Genomic DNA, 19,800 nt, shown 5'->3' with positions numbered 1-19,800 from the left:
GGGGAGGAGGGAGGCTGCCTCCACAGAATTGTCCCGGCCCCGCACAGGGACTGCCCAGCTCAATACCAGTAAATAGTTAGGCTTTATTTACAGAGCCAAAGCTGTCATGGTGATGACGCCACAGGGAAAGAATGGCCAGGGCTGCTCTGGACAAGGCTGCCTTTGTGAGTCAGGGACCCAGACCTCCCAGGTCCTCGTCCTCTGCCCCGAAGCCTGAGAAGCTAATGGGCTGGCAGGCCAGGCTGCGCAGATTCACGAGACAGGCAGTCTGGGTGGTGCTGAAGTCTGGGACAGCCACCAACAACACTGTCTGGTCTTCGGGGCCTGCAAAGAAGCCAGGTGGGAGCCCATCTTAGGTTCTGGGTGAGCCCTGTCTCAAAGGGAAGTCACAAGAGGTAAACAGGAGCCCTCCCCCACCTCCTGCCATCAACACCATGGAGCGCTGACCACAGAAGCTCCTTGAGACTAGAAATGAAAAAGGGCCAAGAACACCGTAAAGGTCCAAAGCTAGAGCCACACTGACCAGGATGAGCTCTGGGCAAGGACAATCTCAGCCCTTGCAGAGCCTGGCCTGTCCACCCCACGGGGGCCTGGACACCCCAACACAGGCCTTCTCTGTGAGCCTTGGCCCCAGCTGAGAGCATGTCCCTCGTGACAGCCCAGGCCTGGGGCCCCCAGAAGACAAAACTTACCTTGGATGATTTTGGAGCCAAAACTGGGGGTGTTGCCACAAAAGTAGACGTGAGGGCACTCCGGAAAGATAAATGGGTCGGTTTTATAGAAAGGGTAACAACCTGGAGGAAGAGGAGGTATAGCTGAGAGTGGGACTTCTCAGCCTCACACAGGAGACACCTGCACATTCGGGGTAGGGCTGTCCCATGTAGGACACGGAGCGCCATCTCACACATGAGACCCTGCAGCTGTCACAACAAAAATCCCCCCAGACTTGGCCACGTGACCCCAGAGGCAGGGCAACGTGTTGTGCTGCTGCTGCTTCTGTCCTTCTCGGTGGGCAGTGTGGCAGGGTGCAGGACTCTTGACTGGCTCAAGCTCCCAATATGTTCCCATGGCCTTCAGCCCTAAGCATGGCCTTGGCCATAAACAGAGATAAGACTCCAGAGTAGCTCCCAAAACAAAGGTCAGGCTTCGGGGCTTTTCCTCAGACAGGTCACAGCAAGGCTGGTGGGTGCAAATCCATGCTGGGAACCCTCTGAGCATCCTTGGAGCCTCTTTGGTCTTTCCCGACCCTTTGCTCCCACCTCACGTGTCTAAGCCCCGTTACCTAGGGTGTCAGGGGCTGTGGGGCTGATGTGCCGGACTTGTAGCGTCCACTCCAGGATCTCCAAATGGTCCTCCATGCTGCTGTATCGGAAGATGTCACTCACGTTCTGTCCCGACGTCCCCAGGAATCTGCAAGTCAAGGCTCGGCTGACCCTACCCTGGGGCGGCCACCACCTGTGCTCCTCCCACAGTTGCTGGCCCAGCGCCCTCACAGCAGGTTCCCAAGCCCGCCTTGAGAAAGAGCCCAATCCCAGGTGGGCTTTCTTGCAGCCCTGGGTGCCATCCTCCCCTCTTGGTGTCACCAACGCAAAAGGCCAGGAATCAGGCTGGAGTGGGGCTACCTGACTCCATCGATGGTGGCTTGGTAGGGGTTGGTGACCAGCTGGAGCGTGGAGTAGGCAGTGGCCAGAGGGAACATGCAGGGGTGCAGGGGCTGCTGGGGGAGCGTGTAGTTTGTTGGGTCAAATTCGCCCGGCATCACGTCCACGGGCACGGAGGCCTAGAGGGCACAGGGGCAGGGGAGCTTATGGGGCCCAGCGCCCTCCAGTCACCCCGTTGGAGTCCGCTTCCCCTGCCCGCCTTCCAGTGCCCAACTGCACTACCAGAGACTCCTGGTCCCAGGCGCTGGCCTGGTCCAGCTCACTCACGCTCAGCTGCAGGAGGATCTCGTCTAGCATCTTGACAGCCTCCACGCTGGCGGCCTGGGTTTTCTTGGTCAAGTACTTGGCCTGGGAATAGAAGTCCATACACAGGCTGTCAGGTCCCAAGGGATACTTAGATCAAAGGGACACCCAGAGTCCCTGCTGAGAGCAGAGCGAAGCCCCACTTAAAAGTAAGAGTTGTGGGCCTCTGGCCCCATGCTGCCCTCAGAAGGGAGGTTTGCGAACGAGGTTGGGTCCCCAAGCATCTGAGATTCCTGGGTCATCAGACCTGCAAGACCCCATCCCCAGCCCTCCGCGGGGAAAGTGGGGCTTGAATGCAGGCAGGTAGGCGCCATACCTTGTTGATGGAATCTCTGCTCTGTGTGTTGTGGCTGAGGAGGTTCCCGGCAAGGATGACCCGGGAGACGTGGGCGGCGCTGCACTGCTCCCCTTCATCCCCAAGCTGCCCCGTCACCACGTCCACCAGCAGCTGGGTGCCCAGCAGGCTCTCGCCCCCGCCTCCACCCAGGCCCAGACCAGACACCAGCAGCACAAACCTGCCAGAGAAGTCAGGGTCCTCTTGGGTGCTGGGGAAGCAAGGGGGTCTCCCAAGAGGGCTGTTTGGAGCTACTGGTGGGGCTCCTCACCATCACAAGGAAGCGGGGGGATAGAGGCAGCGACTGTGACTCCCCTGGACCACTGCCCAGACCCTGGGCCCCTGATCCTCACCTGTCCGTGTCGAGGGGGTGTGTAGGCTTCTGAGGGGCAAGCCCTGCAAAGCAGTGGTCCTCCACCAGGAACTTTCCGTCATCTCCCGCAGAGCCCAGCACAGCCAGGACTGTTCCTGGGGAGCAGCAGGGTCAGGTCTGGGAGGAGCCTCTGAGAGGCTACCACCCAACATGCTACCATAGTCTAACCCTCTCCCTGAACCCAAACTCATTGCTCCGGGAATGCAAGCGTGAGCCAGCACCCAGATGCACAGGCCGCCCCCTCCCTACTCCCTACCTGTGACCAGCTTTGACACGTTGATGGTGCCCTCCAGTTTGATACGCTGCAATTCATCTTCCAAGATCAGTTCATCATCTGGGTGGATGTATTTGCTCCGAGGAGGCTGGGGGAGCAGGTTGTGCTGGAATTCAAAGATGACAGTGGTCACGAGGCCAGAGCCCAGCAAGGCTCCAGTGCTGGATCAGTGAGATGGCCCTGCAGCCAGCAACCCCATGGGCAGAGGCCCAGCCTTGATTCTCTGTATCCAAGGCAGGTAGCCCCATCGTGCCCTCTGGGATGGGAACACTGTTCTGGGGATGGTGTGTGGGAGCCAGCTGGCCTCACCTCTTCACTGACTTCCCGTAGGATGGAGGGCTGGAGCGGCATGGCCTTGAAGAGGGTCCCCACCACACAGCATTTCTCCCCAGGCTGTAGTTCACACAGCTTCTTCACTAGGACTCCACTGCCTGGGGCACAAAGAGAATGTGCTCAGAGACCAGGTGGCCCTCCTCTCCCCACAAAGCACTGGCCCAGTCCTCACTGAGCACTGTGGCCCTGGGGCCCTGGTCTCCATTAGGAGGGAGAGAACATCAAATGCAAGGACCCCTTGGACCTAAAGGATCAGCCCCAGGAGGAGAGAGGGACTCTGGATGCCAGGTGTCCTTGCAGGAGAGGCAGACATGCAGAGAAGGCAGCGTGACGATGGTGCAGGGGCAGAGACCAGAGGGATGCGGCCTTAGGCCAGCAGTGCTGGGTCAGTCACCAGAGGCTAGAAGGGGCAAAGAAGGATCAGAGGGAGCGTGGTGCTGCCGACACCTGGATTTTGGACCCCTGGCCTCCAGAACTGGAAGGGAATACATTTCTGCTGTTTGAAGGCACATAGTTTTGGCCTTGTTGTTTATGACAGCAGCCATGGGATGCTAATGCAGAGTTCCCTCACTTATACCTAAAGTATAACACTGATTTTTAGAAAGAGGTACGCCAAGTCTCAACACAGCCCTGCCTGGACAACACTATAATTTCCTTCATGAGTTTAGATTCTTTTATTGACCCCACAAGTGCCTTGTCTTCTGAAAAGAGATACCCTAAATTCAAACTTCGTATACCCATCCACCCTGTTCTGTTCTTTGTAAAGTCAGACAGCCCTGTTCACTCTGAGCTCCCGAGATCCCAGAAAGAACACACAGGAAGCATCAGGGATGAGGAGCAAGACAGGCGTGGGAGAGCCATGGAATGCAGGGGTCACTTGGGTGGGCAAGAGGGAGGAGCCAAGTCCCCGAAGGCCTGAGAGTTTGTTAGGACTTAGACCCTAAGCCTGGAGAAAATGCTAACGGGGTTATGGGATGATGTGGACTTGGGACCGGCCCTTTCCTTAGCCGGGTTCTCCAGCACAAGCCCTTCTTGCCCTAACCTAACCAATAACATTCCACAGATGTACACCCTGGGGAGCAAAGGAGAGTAATTCAGAGTAAGATAGGGAGGGTGGCAGTACTAGATAGAATGCCAGACACCAACGGGAACAACAGATCTCAAAGCCGTGATGTCCACTGAGCCTTTACTCAGCCCTAGGGAGCTGTGCCCAGCACTGAGAGTGGAGCTCTTCTACCCCCGACGACACATCACTGGAGATATTATCACACACTACCTGGCTGAGGAAACTGAGGCACAGAGAGATTAAGTAACATGTCCAAGGCTACACAGCTGAGATCCAACATGTATGTCTGAGCACCAGGCAGAACTGCACACCCCTGTGCTGATGGGAGGACATCCATCCTTTCCAGCCTGTGGGCACCAGGCCAGGCTCCAGCACTGAGAGTGAACCCGAAGGCCCATCCTTGCTCTCACTGAGCTTCCGGTGCAGAGGGAGAGGCAACAGCAGGAGATGAGGGATCCACTGCTGGGACAAGTGCCACGAACAGATGGGAGCGAAGGCAACAGATGCTGAGAAGGCCCTGCCGGCCCAGGCGGCCTCTCAAGGCACAGGACATTTAAACTGAGGTTGTGAAGGAAGCCTGGGGATGGAGCATGCCAGGCGCAGGGAGAGTCGACGGCAAGAAAGGGCTTGAGGTGTTCAGGAAACTTGTGAGTAGAGAGGAACTCTGCCAGGGGCTGAGCTCTGGGGAGGAAGCTTGGCCACATGGAGAAGCCACGTGGTGAGTGAGGGATGCTGCCCCACTGTCCATCATCCAGTCAAGGCCCCACTTATCATGGGCCCCTGTCTGAATTCCTGGCCCTACTCCGTGAGCAGAATAAACTGGCTGTTTCCTGTTACTGGGCAGCTTTGTGAGAAGAGAGACCTGGTACCACAGCAGGTTAAAAGATATGACATTGACCTTGGGCTCGAGGAGGATGTCCTTGAGGGCGTCATGGAAAGCGAGAGAAAGGCCAGAGGAAGGAGACCCTTCTTATGTGGTGGAGAAAAGGTGAATGATACTTCTGCCTGAAGTAAAGAAAACGGAAAACATCTTTAATATGATGATGTAGCTAGGAGATTGGGTCACGTATTCTCCTGACTGCCTATAATATTAATAAAACCAGAGCTTCCCAGGTGGTGCAGTGGTAAAGAATCTGCCTACCAACGCAGGAGATGTGGGTTCGCTCCCTGGGTCAGGCAGATCCCCTGGAGTAGGAAATGGCAACCCACTCCAGTATTTTTGCCTGGAAAATCCCATGGACAGAGGAACCTGGTGGGCTACAGTCCATAGGGTCACACAGAGTCAGACATGACTAAAGTCACTTAGCACACACACACACAACCCAGCTAATCTAATGGGACAGAGTGGACCTGGGAGCCAGAGCTTTACAAAGCTTTTCAAGTGCTTCCAATGTGCAACCTGGGCTGAGACCCAGCCACCCAGGTGGCAGTTGGGGGTGGGGGGAAGGCAATAAAAATGAGTAAGACACAATGTTACCTACAAAATTTCTGTTTAAAGGCCTAACAGATTAATTCAAAACTCATGGAAAACCACTCTTTTTTTTTTTTTTTTAAATTTTTTGCTCCCCGTGTGGCATGTGGGATTCCAATTCCCCTACCAGGGATCAAACCCATGCCTCCTGCATTGGAAGCGTGGAGTCTTAACCACTGGACCAGCAAGGAAGTCCTGGAAGCCACTCATAAATATTAAGAATGCGGTGATGCAGCATCACTTGAAAGTTGAATGTGGGAGTCCTGCTTCACCAGGAATAACTTAAAGCAGAAGAGATCACTAAGGAAGAACCGGGAAGAAAGAAAAAGGTCTGCACTGTCCAGGTCTTGATTAGGAAAGACAGATGACCCCAAGGGGCAGGAAATACATACCCAACAAACTCAGAAGCATTTCCCCAACCTCAGCACTTACCCCAGCGCTGCTGGGCCCGGCTCACCAAGAAGGGCCTCATCTGGATGAGACGGGTGGCATAAATGTGGGCATACTGCCGGCTAAAGCTGCGCTCTCCCAGCCGAAAGGGCTGCGAGGAGTTGGTGTAAGTCACCACAGGCACCCGGGCAAAAGTGGCATTGCTGGCTGATGGTGGGGACAGCAGAGTGTGGGCCCTCTGGGCAGCCTGCTCAGAAAACATGGCCCTGCTCGATGTGTCCAAGCCAAGGAGGAGGTGATCCCTGTGAAAACACAAACGCAGTCCTGCAACCCCAGCCCACATGCACAGCAGACAGCAGCACCTGGAACTTACTGTGTTGGCTACCAACGTCTCACCCAGTAACCTGCATCCAAAAAGGGAGATGGAGCAAATTAGGGAATGCATCTCCCACCTAGAGCTCTCGAAACCCGGCTCAAGTGTCCACTGACTGCTCCACACATCTACCTGGATGACTATCAGGACTTCAAACTCCATACGCCCCACATGAGGGGATTCCTCATCTGCCCCCATCCAGCTCCCTGGCACCTGCCCCATTTCAGGGTGTGAAGACAGCTTTATTATTATACAAGCCTACCATAAAATAATTAGCTTATGATTAAATACCAAAACATACATCAGTCACTCCTCTGCTCAAAACCCTCCACATGTCCCCCGTTTCATGGAATAAAACCCCAGGTTCCTAGTGGCCTATGAGATCTGCCCCACTGGTCCTGCCCTTCTGTCCACCGCCCCCTCACCCCAGGAGCGCTGCTCTCCGCCCTCCCATACAAGTATGGTCCACTGCCACCTCTCCCTCAGGTCTGCTCAAACCTTCTCCATCTGCATCCCTCCCCTGGCATGTCTGCTCCTCCAATGTTTACTGTTTTTCATAGCATTTACCTTTCAACAAACAATTCCTTTTAAGCTTATTGTCTGCCTCCTCTGACTAGAATAAGAGCTCTAGGAGACCAGAGGTAGCAGCATTTAAGCCCACTTTTCAAAAGCAGCCCCGAGCCTGAGTGAGATGTGCTAAGAACGTCAAATCCACAACAGGTCCCAAGATCAATTCATGGAGCAGCTCAGTCTATACAGACGTGCTGGGATAATAATAGTTCGCATGTAATGGGTTAAATAGGATGTGGTACTAAAACCGGTATCTATCCCCACCCCGTTTTTTTACAGCTATAAGTGGCTTGAATTCTAACCCTACCGAACAGATTCTGGGCCGGGACTGTATCTGAATTAACTTTCTGCCCCAAAGTGCAGGCAGTGGCAGCACTCCGGCCGCAATCTCAAAGGAGCCTCTCGGTCTGAAGCCCAAGACCACGGCCCAAGTCCACACCCAGGGGCCGTCTTGGGGGATACAGCAAAGACCCTGCTCAGACTTCCCTTGCGAGATGCCGCTTAACCCGCCGCCACGCGTGAACACCAAGAGAGTTACCCCCCCCAATCTCCACGAGGTCCAGGGAAGCAAGACCCCACTCACCTCTCCTGACGCCGCGGCCCCGCCCCCTGCCGCGCGCCAACTCCCGCCAATCCGCGCGCCTTGCCCCGCCCACAGAGGCATCCCACCAATCACCGCGCGCCCCACCAAGCTCATCACCGCGGGACCCGCCCGCCGCCGCGCAGCGCCTCCCGCCACTCCGCGCGCCTCGCTCCACCTTTGCTGTATCTCACCAGTCACCGCGCGCTTTATTATGCTAATCACTACGGGGCCCGCCCCCCGCCTCGCCCCGCCCCCCGCCAATCAGCACGTGCACTGTCCCAGCCAAGATACGTACCCCGCCCCTTAGCCCTGCGCATGCGCAGGGTTACGCCCCACAGGTTGCAGGGCAACGAGGGGCGGAGCCAGTGGCTAGAGACCCGGGCGCTCGCTTGTGTGTACCGTCGCACAGATCCCGGCCCTTCGTGAGGCTTGTCCTGAAGTCACCTCGCTTTCTCGAGAACTGGCGCCCTTTTTCCCACCACAGGACCCCGCTGGGTGCCCGCCTCTGCAGTGGACACTGCTGACAACAGGGTGGGCGGATTGAGGCTAATGGTTGCACCGCCCACGGGGAGCGATTACTCAGCCGCAGGCCCGAGGAGTAGGTGGGGCACTGGGATACTGGAAGTCTGGAGAGGGTTTGAGTTAGGGTCAGGACTAGGGAAACTGGATGTCTAAGGCCCTATGCACAGGGCCAACAGGCCTCCCAGCCTCCACCCAACACTCCTCAGTCTCTGATTTCCTCACTGACCCTCATCTTTCTCACTCCTCCCTACCCACCAAGACTTTCCCATGCCATCCCCAACTTCATGGGGGCTCTTTTCCACATCTCCACCAATCCACAGAATTCCAAACGAGCCCTAGTGGCCCTTGCGCATTAAGCTTCCTATTGGCTTCAACCAGAGCCGGGATTCAGTCTCATGCCCTTCTGGTTCACTCTGCATCTGTTTCCCAAGTACCGGTCTTGTGTTTGGAACAAAGTAGGTAATAGTTACAGATAACACATAAAAGCCCTTTCTGTGGACCTGACCCTGTTTTAAATTCTTGACACATACTAATTCAATCCTCAAATAACGCTTTGAAAATGCGGAAACTGAGGCACAGGTCACATGGCAGGAGTCACCCTGTGAGTAACAACCAGGATTCAGCCCGAGGCAGCCTGACTCTTCGGCAGCCTGACTCTTCGGCAGCCTGACTCTTCGGCAGCCTGACTCTTCGCCTTAACATCCTATGTGTTCTGGCCCTCTTGTGCAGGTCAGCTGAACTTCCCATCTAATTATCCATTACTTCATTTTGCCCCTGCCATTTAATTAGGCATTTGTCAAACATCCAATTAGACTGAACTGGAGTTTGCCCTCAGAAGATGTGTGGAAACCTAGTCTAGTTCACTTACCGCAGTACTTGGCACATGGAGACTCCCAGATCTGCTTATATTTATAAGGTATAAATAAATATAAATACAAATAGGTGAGCACTTTTTGGGTGCATATTATATACTAAGTGTCTTAAGAGTGAGGTCAGTCCTAGAATTTCCATTTTATGGAAAGATTCATAGTTGCACAAGGTCACACAGCCAGGAAACCAGGACCAAAATTGGAGCTAACCTGCCTGATTCTCTTGCTTAGACATAAAGCTGGGCGGCCTCTCCACTGAGCTCTGCTACTGGCAGGCCTGTATCAGGCACACAGTTGGGGCAGCTAAGGGGGTCTGGGAGAGACCCCCAAGACAAAAACCATAATAGGAATGATGGTGGCTGGTAATGGGAGATGGACAAGTGAGTTTAGTTCCTTGGGTGGCTTGCACTTCCCAACTGTCTTCCCCTGGCTGACTGCAAGGATGGAAGGGCTAAAGTGTTGACTTTTTAGGCCTCCCTGGCAGTCATTGGTGATGGTGAGATCAGACCTGGCAGAGACATAGGGGAAGTCTGGCAGGAATGGTTGGAGGGGGGCGGAGCGTGCGGAGGCAGGTTGGGCTTCTGAGAAATCTGGTTTTGTGATAAAAAGGAAAAGCACAGGCCTGGAAGAGAGGGGAGTTTGGGGGGAGACTGGGTATATGTATATGTTTGGCTGAGTCCCTTTGCTGTTCATCTGAACCTATCACAACATTGTTAATCAGCTGTGCCCCAATACAAAATAAAAGTTTAAAAAAGAAGAGACATCAGAGAGCTTTCTCTCTCCTTACCACATAAACACACCAAGAGGTCATCCGAGCACACAGTACTTTCTCTGCAAACCGGGAAGTCTTCATAGAACCCAAGTGTGCTGGCATCCTGATCTGACTTCTAGCTTCCAAAACTATGAGAAAATAAATTTCTCTTGGGTAAAAAAAAGAAGAAGAAGAACCACAGTCTACTCCCTTTCCTCCTTCTTTCTGTAATGAATAGAGTTCCTGGCAGTGTCCTGCCAAAGATGCCAACCTGGATACCACTTAGCTACTGGATCAGGACCAGCAATTGCTAACTTATTTCACTTATCAAAGGAACCCCCTAAAGTTTTCTCCACTTTGAGTTTTCTGAACATGAAACTAATCATAGTCTTAAATGAATTATGTAAGAACTTCCCTGGTTGTCCAGTGGCTAAGACTCTAATGCAGGGGGCCCGGATTCCATTCCCTGGTCTGGTAACTAGAACCCACATGCCACAACTAAGAGTTTGCATGCAATGACTAAAGATCCTGCATGCTACAACAAAGATCAAAGATCCATTGTGCCACAGCTAAGACCCAGTGTAACCAAATAAATGAAAGTTTTTTTGAATGGAGTATGTAGGTACATAAAAGAGCAGAGGTCTCCTAAAAGGCTTAACAGAAACAGTGTCTTTGGGGTTGGGCTTCAAGGTAAGTCTCGTTTCCACTGAAAGCAAGGTCTGGGTGGAATGACATTATAGGGACAGGGCTTTCTGTGATGCTCATTAATGTGTTTTTATTTTTTAAAATGTTTTTAATTGTGGTGAAACATAATGTAAAACAGTGTTTTAGCCATTATGAAACATAGAGTTTATTTGATGTTTTTGTTTTTCTGTCGCTTAGTCATGTCTGACTCTGCAACCCCGTAGACTGCAGCACGCCAAGCCTCCCTGTCCTTCACTATCTCCTGGAGTTTGCTCAAACTCATGTCCATTGAATTGATAATACCATCCAAGTTTATTGGCATAAGTATATGATGTCATTAAGTATATGCAACCATCACCACTGTCTGTCTCCAAGTGTTTTTCTTGATCCCAAACTGAATCTCTGTATCCGTTAAACAATAACTCTCCATTCCCTCAACCCCAGCCTGTGTTACTCTCAAATCTACTTTCTGTCTTTGTGAATTTGCCTATTCTAGGTACCTCATATAAGTGGAAATTATATTATATGTCTTTTTGTAGCTGGCTTATTTCAATTAAAATAGCTTCAAGGTATATCATGTTGTAGAATGTGTCAGAATTTCATCCCTTTTATGAACAAATAATACTTGGTTGTATGTGTATAACACATTTTGTTTATTTATCCATTGATGGACATTGATTTGGGTTGTTTTCATCTCTTGGCTATTGTGAGCAATGCTGCTAGGAACAGGGAAATACAACTATCTGTTTGAGGTCCTGTTTCAGTTCTTTTTGGTATATATCCAGAAGTAGGATAACTGGATTAAATGGTAATTCTGTTTAGTTTTCTTAGGAACCATCATACTATTTTCCACAGCAGCTCTACCGCTTTGCATTCACACTAAGAATACACAAGAATTCCAATTTCTCCAGTCTTTCTACATCCTCACCAACACTTGTTTTCTGGGTTTTTTCGATAGTAGACTTTTGCTCCTTGGAAGAAAAGCTGTGACCAATGTACACAATGTATTAATAAGCAGAGACATTATTGCTGACAAGGTCCATGTAGTCAAAGCTGTGGTTTTTCCAGTAGTCATGATGGCTGTGAGAGTTGGATCAGAAGCCGAAACTCCAATACTTTGGCTACCTGATGAAAAGAGCTGACTCATCATAAAAGACCCTGATGCTGGGAAAGATTGAAGGAAGGGGGAGAAGGGGATGACAGAGGACAAGATGGTTGGATGACATCATGGACATGAGTTTGAGTAAGTTCCGGGAGATAGTGAAGAACAGGGAAGCCTGAGTGCTGCAGTCCATGGGGTCACAAAGAGTTGGACACCACTGAGTGACTGAATGACAACAACAGCAAGCCATCTTAATGGATGTGACACAGTATCTCCTTGTGGTCTTGATTTGCATTTCCCTATTGATTAGTGACATTGCACATTTTTTCATGTGCTTGTTGGCTGATTCATGTCGATAAATGGCAAAAAAAAAATCACAATATTGTAAAGTAATTATTCTTCAATTAAAATAAATTAAGTTTTAAAAAAGAAATTTTCATTCATGTATCTTCAATTTTTAAAATTGGGTTGTGTTTTTGTTGAGCTTTAGGATTTTTTTATATATTCCAGATGTGAATTCCTTATTAAATATGTGATTTGCAAATATTTTCTTCCATTCCATGGGTTGCCTTTTACTCTGTTGATGGTGTCCTTGGATGCACAAAAGGACTCGGCAGTGTGAGTAGACACTGTAGAAATCAAGCAAGCAAAATCAGTAACTATTTGAACACTATACAAACATTCTCAGTTTCCTGTTGGAGAAGGAAATGGAAACCCAATCCAGTACTCTTGCCTGGAAAATCCCTTGGATGGCGATGCCTGGTAGGCTACAGTCCATGCTGTTGCAAAGAGTCGGACATGACTGAGCGACTTCACTTGCACTTTCTTTCGGTTTCCTATATGGCCTAAGACAAAGATTGAATTTCTTGACAGTGATTCTTGAGTTCCTAAAAGTTGTTTCTTCCATAGGCCCAATGATAAGTTTGTAAATTAGCATAAAAGGAAGAAAAGTTATCACCATTGTTTGAAACATTTTTTGTATGTAATTAGTATGAGGTAGAAGCAGAACTGGATACACAGTTGGCAGACTGGGTGGCTCTCGGCTTCCCTAGGGAGATAGGAGTGTCACTTAAAGGCCACAGTAGGAGACAGGCTGGTTTGATGTCTAAGCCCTGTGGCAGTGTGTGTAGGATGGAGCCACATCACTGGGCGGGGCAGCTTGGGAGCCATAGTGGGGCAGAATGAACAGGAGAAAGAGCCAAAGCAAAGGTCAAGGTGCAGTGGACCAGGGCCAGTAAGCCTGGAGGTAGATGACCCAGACAGGAAAATCTGGGAGGTAAGGTGGGGGACTCTGAAAGCCAGGATGCTTTCAGCCATTCTTTGGTCATGAAATACCTGGCTCAAGACATGGTGGACATAAGACCAAGATGGTGGCCATCCTCATGGCTGTGGGATCATATACCCTGAAGGGGACTGAGGCTTGAAAGACTTCAGCCCTTGAAAAGTGCTGAAGTCGGGCAGAGTCAGCTGCAGTTCAGTGTATCATGTGGTCATGGTCAACTTAAACCTAAGGTAGTTGATTAGCTGGATATCAGGGATACACAGCATTGGTGGGAGGTTGGAGGATGGGTTTGCAAACAGATAGGGCCCATAGGAGAGCCATGGAGCTGGGAGCACAGCAACCGTCTCCTATCAGGAATTCTCTGATCTGATGCCAGCCCTGGGATGGATAGCCTCCAGAATTCCCACTTCCCTTGGATTTACTTGCTCATGAAACAGTCTGGGAGAGGTGGTCTAGCTGACTGGCAAGTGCCCACTGCCTGCTGTGTAGAAGAGGTCTGAGCCCCTACGTCTCTGTAGGGTTGGTTACCAGGAACTACCCCCACCAGAGTCACACACGGTCTGAGAGAAGTTACTCCCCATGGGAAACAGTGCTTTGGGAACGTGGACAAGCACTGAGTTGGTAGATGACCCCCTGTCCACTGCAGGCCACCTCCTTGCAGTATGAAAGCAGAAAGCTGTGGGCATCTGTGGGAAGGGTCCCAGGGGTCAGGTCAGACCAACAGCTGGAGTTGGAGTGCTGGAAGTCCCCGGAGGGGTGACATGGGTTAGAGCAAGATGAGGCTGGCTTGGAAGGAGGTGTTCTGGATGGGGGTGTGGGGGATGTGCAGGGGAGATTATAAGGCTGGTCTACTTCCCAGAATCAGTCCTGAAGTAAGGACCTGGGTCCTGATCACAAGTCACGGAAACCAGCTGGAGGCAGATTAAGCACAAACTAGGTCTCATCACAGGGGAAAGCCCCACGGGACCATGGGCAGGACGGGCAGCCCCCTCCTGTCTGTCACTTGACCTCAGGGCTTGTGTCTCTGCCCCTGTCTGATCCCCTGCCTCTCTCTCCCCCTCAGACCTGCTGCCTCTGGTCTGTGTGCCTTTGGGAGCAATGGTCACCCCAGTCCAATTGCCTGGGCCAAGGCAAAGTCCCCATCTCCTAAGGGGGCCACAGCAAGTAGAGGCTCTGAATATAACCCGGTGGGACCTCAGTGTGGCTCAGACTAGGCAGTGCCTGGAGGGGGCAGGAGGACCAGGTCAACCGGGGCACTTCACTGGGGCCTGGGGTGGCTCTGGGGAGGGCAGCCTGGTAGGGGGAGTGGCAGGAGGGGGAGGAAGTGGAGCATTAAGGAGGGGGTCCCAGGAGGAAGATGGGAGAAGTGTTGCTGACGGCAGAGCAGGGCAGGCAGGGGTGATAAGGTTCTATTTTGGACCTGGGTGTCTCAGCACGTCAGCAGAGCATCTTGTGAGGAGAGGCAGGGCTAAGGCAAATTGGCAGGTGGGAGGTCAGAGCCTGTTCCAGAGCCCTGGGGTGGGGCAGACAGGCACTGAAGGGCATCAGGTGGCAGAGCTGGGGGTGCGGGAGAAGAGCTTTCCCTTCTCCCCGAAACCACAACTCCTGCCTCTTTCCTCTGTGCCCTCTCCTGCAGCCAAAGCCTTGCTGGAGAGAAACCAGAGATCCCGCCCTCCAGGGACCCACAGAGTCTACAGAGCCTCCTGGTCTCAGGCTCCAGAGTCTGGAGATTCATAGTATCACCTTAACTATTCATGAGACATTCCCTGAGTACCTGCTACATACCACACTTGGTGCTCGGGTGGGATAACTCTCATCTGTCCTTTTGGTGCTGAAGTTGGGAAGCTGGGCCGAACTCAGGGTGGGCTGGATGAGCCCTAGGTGGAGCATGGCCCAGACCTGCATCAGGAGAGGGCTTCCTAGGGAGGTGACACCTGTGCTGGGGCTGAAGCCCAAAGAGGCCAGATGCAGGATCTCCGAGGGGCTGGGCACAGCCCAGATGACGGCCAGAGCTGTTCCAGCACCTTCTGGCTCAGTTCTCTCCAGCCTGGACTCTGGGCACCTCTGTGTCCTGTGTCCCCCATCAGAGGCGATCACAGTAAGTCTCCAAACTAAAGCCATGGGCACCTGGGCTACCAGTGAGCCATGAGTCAGTTGGAGTGGGTCTCTTTTCCAGTAACTGAAAGTCAAAATGAAGGAAAGAATCTCAATTTTCAGTTAATATTTCTTAAAGTTTGGAGAATGCTACAGTTGGGGCTCAGGGCAGACACCCCCAAAATATGCCACAATGGCATGTTGATTATTTTGAGTTAAAATCACTTAAGAAATGGCCAATGCAGGAGGGACACCCCAAGCCTCCTGTCTCACTGAAAGCAGGAAGTCATCTCTCATGTGAAAGGTGTGCTCCCTCCATCTGGACGGAGGACACCCTTCCCGATAGAGATGGGGAATTCGGGCGAGAAGCCTGTATGAACACATCTTGTGACTCCTTAAATTTACTACCCTAAACCCAAACCCTGCTTAGATTCTTCACCAATTGAGCACTCAAAACCTGTTTCTTCTTGCTGTTAATACCTCCCAAATTTGTTTCTTTGTCTAAAAAGTATAAAAACTACCTGCTTTGGGCACTTCTTAGGGCCCCTTGCCATGAAACCTCTATGGGCAGGAATTAAAATGTGTTTCTTTTTCTCCTGTTAATCAGTCTTGTGTTGATTTTATTATTGGTCCAACTACAAGAACCCGAGAGGGGGAAAGTGAAAGTGTTAGTCGCTGATTTGTGTCCGACGCTTTGTGATCCTCTGGACTATAGCCCTCCAGTCTCCTCTGTCCTTGGAATTCTCCAGGCAAGAATACTGGAGTGAGTTGCCATTTCCTACTCCAGGGAACTTTCCCAACAAGAACTAGAGAGGGAGAGTGGTGGAAATTTCCTCCTCCCAGACATTACTTTAGTATATAGATAAGATGCTGGATGGCATCACCAATGCAATGGACATGAACTTGGGCAAACTTCAGGAGATGGTGAGGGACAGTGAGACCTGGCATGCTGCAGTCCATGGGGTCGCAGAGAGTCAGACACGACTGGGCAACTGAACAACAACAACAGCATAGATAAGATGGATGTGTGCTCAGTCATCTCCCACTCTTTGTAGCCCCATGGACTGTAGCCTACCAGGCTCCTCTGTCCTTGGGATTTTCCAGGCAAGAATACTGCAGTGGGTTGCCATTTCCTACTCCAGGGGATCTTCCAGACCTAGGGATTGAACCCGCATATTCTGCACACTTCCTGCATTGCAGACGGATTCTTTATTGCCGAGCCACCACCAAGGAAGCCCAATAGATAAGATGATGTACTCCTTATGTTCAACTGCAAAACAAACCATCCCACATCTTACTGGCTTAAAGCAACAATAGTTTCCTATTTCTCGTGGTGCAGTGGGTACCCCAGCTGCTCATCCTCTCTTCCTGCTTGAGCTTGGACCAGACATTTGACAGGAACTGGGGGGGGGGGGGGGGTCCGACCATCTCAGTTCAAAGTCCAGCCTTAGGTGGGTTGGCCAAGGGCCAGATCTCCCTCTCGTGTGATCTTTATCCTGGGCTTTATCTCAACACAGTGACCTCTGGGTTCCAAGAAAGTGAGGACAGAACCACAGGCTGCTTGAGGCCAATAAGCCATAAGCCAGCCCAGATTTCTGGTTGGAGAAAATAACTTGGTCTCCTGATAGGAGCAGCTCTGCCCGAACGTGACATGCAGAAACCCTTGACTATGGTGTGATCGCTCCACTGTGGTGAGTGGATGAGCTACGTGGCTCCTAGGGGCTCTGTCATCTCAAGGCAGACAGCAATCCGCCAACTTACCACCCTTTCAAGGTGCTCTCTGTCCCTCCTCTTGTTGCTGCTAGGAAATTGTCATCTGTGCAGACAGCACCTGTGAACTGTCTGGGGTACCAGTCTACCCCCAAGCCATCTGCACGTTCCTCCAGCTGCACATTTAACCAGAAAAACAAAGTCAAGGGTTGTAGTGGCCCCTCATTTGCTGCTTACCAGCACGGCCCAGAAATACACATGTGGGGAAGTCAGTCACAGATAAATGTGGCATCTTTTTTTGCTGATATGACAGGAGATATTCCATTTCACACCACCCTTGAAATGACTGTACAGAAGTGAAACAAACACATTCCCCTGCCTGAGGCTTGCCATTCTAGGGGACATTTGCAAGGATTGAATAGTCTTTTTACTTTGTTTCCTCACCCCCCCCCCCAATCTCAGATCCATAAAAGAACCTGGCATCCAGGCCCCCAAAAGATGGCTATTGTGAGGCACTACCCTGCCATCTTCTCAGCCAGCCAGCTCCCCAATAAAGTCCCCTCCTTATCCCAAAACCTCATTTTGAATTTATTGGCCTATTGTGTGGCAAACAGAGAGAGCCTGGACTCCGTAACATATTTAGACCTAAATTGACTAAATTGACTGGTCTCTCCAGGATCACTGTATTCTTGTTGCGGTGAAATCAGAGCAAAGCGCCAACACCACCATCTCTCAGATCCTCTCTCTCAGCCTGCTGGGAGAGGCCCAGAGCAGAGGATGGGCAAGGTGGGCTGGGGACCATGACAGCCATCAGACCCTGTCGGCTAGTCCTCCAGACAGGCCACGTCTTCTGCAGAAGCAGACGGATCTCAGATTTCTCATGCCAGAGCTGGTCTTTATCAGTGGTGTTAAAATAGCTAAAGAAAGAAAGAATGTACACCCTGCCTCCAAGATGGAGTGGGGGCAGGGCAGGGACCAAGGCCCGGATTGGGGGCTCAACAGTCTCAGGATAAATTTAGAAAATACAGTGAACAGAGGCCTGGATCCACACTGCCCACCCAGCCAGGCTGGTGAAGCCACTCTGCCCCCTACTCCCGCCCCATCCACTTCCACCCCCACCATCCAGGCCGAGGCTCTGGTGGCATGGGACCAAGCTGAGGAAATAATTCAAACAAAACGTCTTGCCAATCCAGAAAACCTCTCTACCAAAGTCACAAGAAAGAAGGCAGATGTGGCCCTGAACAACCACTAAGCCCGGCCCTGTGCTCATCTCAGAGACATCAGACCAGGAAGTAGTCCCTCCCCTTTCAAGGCAGTTCAACCCATCCTTTCCCAAGAGAAACAGAAACCAGTCCTCTCACATAGCTCACCCCCCACCCACCCCCGGCCCCACTGGGACTGGGGGGTGTTTACTGATTGCCTTATCTGGAGGAAAAAGAAACTTCTCATCTCTTTACAACTGGAAGTACACTCACAAGCTAGGCCATGGTAGTCAGGCTTCTACATCCCAGGGAAACTGGACAAGGAGGGTACTACTCTCTTCAGAGAGATGTCCCCAGGTCCTTGGGAAACATTTCAGGGTTGTCACACTGGCGAGAGGCTGATTTAGCTTTTAAACAGATTTATACACACATGCGCACACACACTCACACAAAGGAAGGGAAAGAACTTACAGGTTTTCTAAAGGAAATGCTCTAAGAAGAGGGAGGAGAGAAATGTTTACTTTCTTTGCATCGGGGAGTATTAACGTTTTCTCATTTTTAATTTGCATTTGCCTCTACAGCCATCTCTGCATGCACTCAAAGCCCAAGGGACTGAGCAGCACAGCGGGCTGGCCCTGGCTCCAGGCCCTCCTGCAGGTCTCACCGGGGACCCAGCCTGAGAGACAGCTGATAGTTAGCTCTGAGGAACTGCTCGGAAGAGGAAGGGGAGAGGCCAGTTTCTATGTGATTTTCTCTTTTTTTTTTTGGCTAGAAAATACCTGCAGTCAAGGATACATCACGGTAAAAGAGTACTGCTAGTCACAAAGAACAGACATCTCATGGTAATGATTTAGGGTTTTTCCATGTTTGGGAAGAGATAAGACTCTGGGGTCATTGGAATCCTTCCTGAGATACGCATCTAACTATCTAGGGGCCCCGGTTATCCACAGCACAGAGTGCTTCCTTCTGTTTCCGTCCAGATGGTGGGTGACTGCTGTGGGTTGTGAGTTAACCCTTGTAGAACTGGGTGGTGAATGTTACTTTTTTTTTTGTTCACACATCTATGACTTTTTTGGTCTGTTTCAGAGTCTTTCACAACTTTTCCTTGTAGAGGCTTGAATTATTAAATCATCCCTTACTTCTTTTTTTTTTTAATATTTATTTTTATTTATTTAGTTGCACCAGGTCTTAGTTGCAGCAAGCTGTATCTTGGGGCATCTGGGCTCTAGTTCCCTGACAAGGGATCAAACCCAGGCCCCCGACACTGGGAGCACTGAGTCTTAGCCACTGGATTACCAAGGAAGTCCCCATCCCCCACTTCTTGAAATCAGTTTGATGAAAAAGCAGAACTCATGAGCTAGAATCATAACACATGCTTGATCTTATTCACCCATCTTCATAGCAAGCATGCTGGGAGGGGCAGTTTGCTTGCTGCCTGATGAAGATTCAGGCAGTGCCATGACTTCTGTGATCACAAATAAGCAGTAGAAGGCACCATTGATAACTTTATATCTGAAGTCTCAATGTAAGAATTAAACTTGCCAAGTCCCAGGTAAACATCAAAATTGAACACCTCTTGGGTGAATTGTTTTTCCTCTTGTTTGCCTTCTGGAGGGACTGTGGTCATCTCCCCCTTCTCCCTCACCTCCTCCCACCTCCCTAGCCTATAGTGGGGTTGGGGTACTGCATCAGGGCTTGGAGTGGGGGAGGAGTCAGGCAGAGAAGGATTTCCTGTGTTCTAGGTCTTGCCTTCCCCTCTGTACCCTCCTGCCCTCTCCTCTCCCCTTCTCTGCTGCTGACACTCTGGAGGTTGCCCTGCTGCCCCTCCTGCTCCTACGATGAGGCTGGGTGCC

At 51.2% G+C, this 19,800-nt stretch overlaps 1 protein-coding gene across 1 annotated transcript; it reads right to left on the bottom strand.

Annotated features, from left to right (window-relative positions):
• Positions 1-63: 63 nt before the first annotated feature.
• Positions 64-7,808, bottom strand: POLD2 (DNA polymerase delta 2, accessory subunit). Its single transcript, XM_065938616.1, has 11 exons — positions 7,732-7,808; positions 6,248-6,507; positions 3,255-3,376; positions 2,928-3,051; positions 2,652-2,766; positions 2,281-2,479; positions 1,929-2,009; positions 1,623-1,780; positions 1,283-1,410; positions 693-794; positions 64-324 (listed from the first exon to the last, which is right to left on the bottom strand). Exons 2-11 carry the CDS (start codon positions 6,465-6,467, stop codon positions 170-172), a joined length of 1,404 nt encoding a protein of 467 aa, XP_065794688.1. The 5' UTR covers positions 6,468-6,507; positions 7,732-7,808; the 3' UTR covers positions 64-169.
• Positions 7,809-19,800: the final 11,992 nt, after the last annotated feature.

Source organism: Muntiacus reevesi, chromosome 6 (genome assembly GCF_963930625.1).
Source record: "Muntiacus reevesi chromosome 6, mMunRee1.1, whole genome shotgun sequence".
Lineage (NCBI taxonomy): Eukaryota > Metazoa > Chordata > Mammalia > Artiodactyla > Cervidae > Muntiacus > Muntiacus reevesi.
Note: the sequence above shows the minus strand (reverse complement) of the source record. Positions and strands in the feature narration are given on the sequence as shown.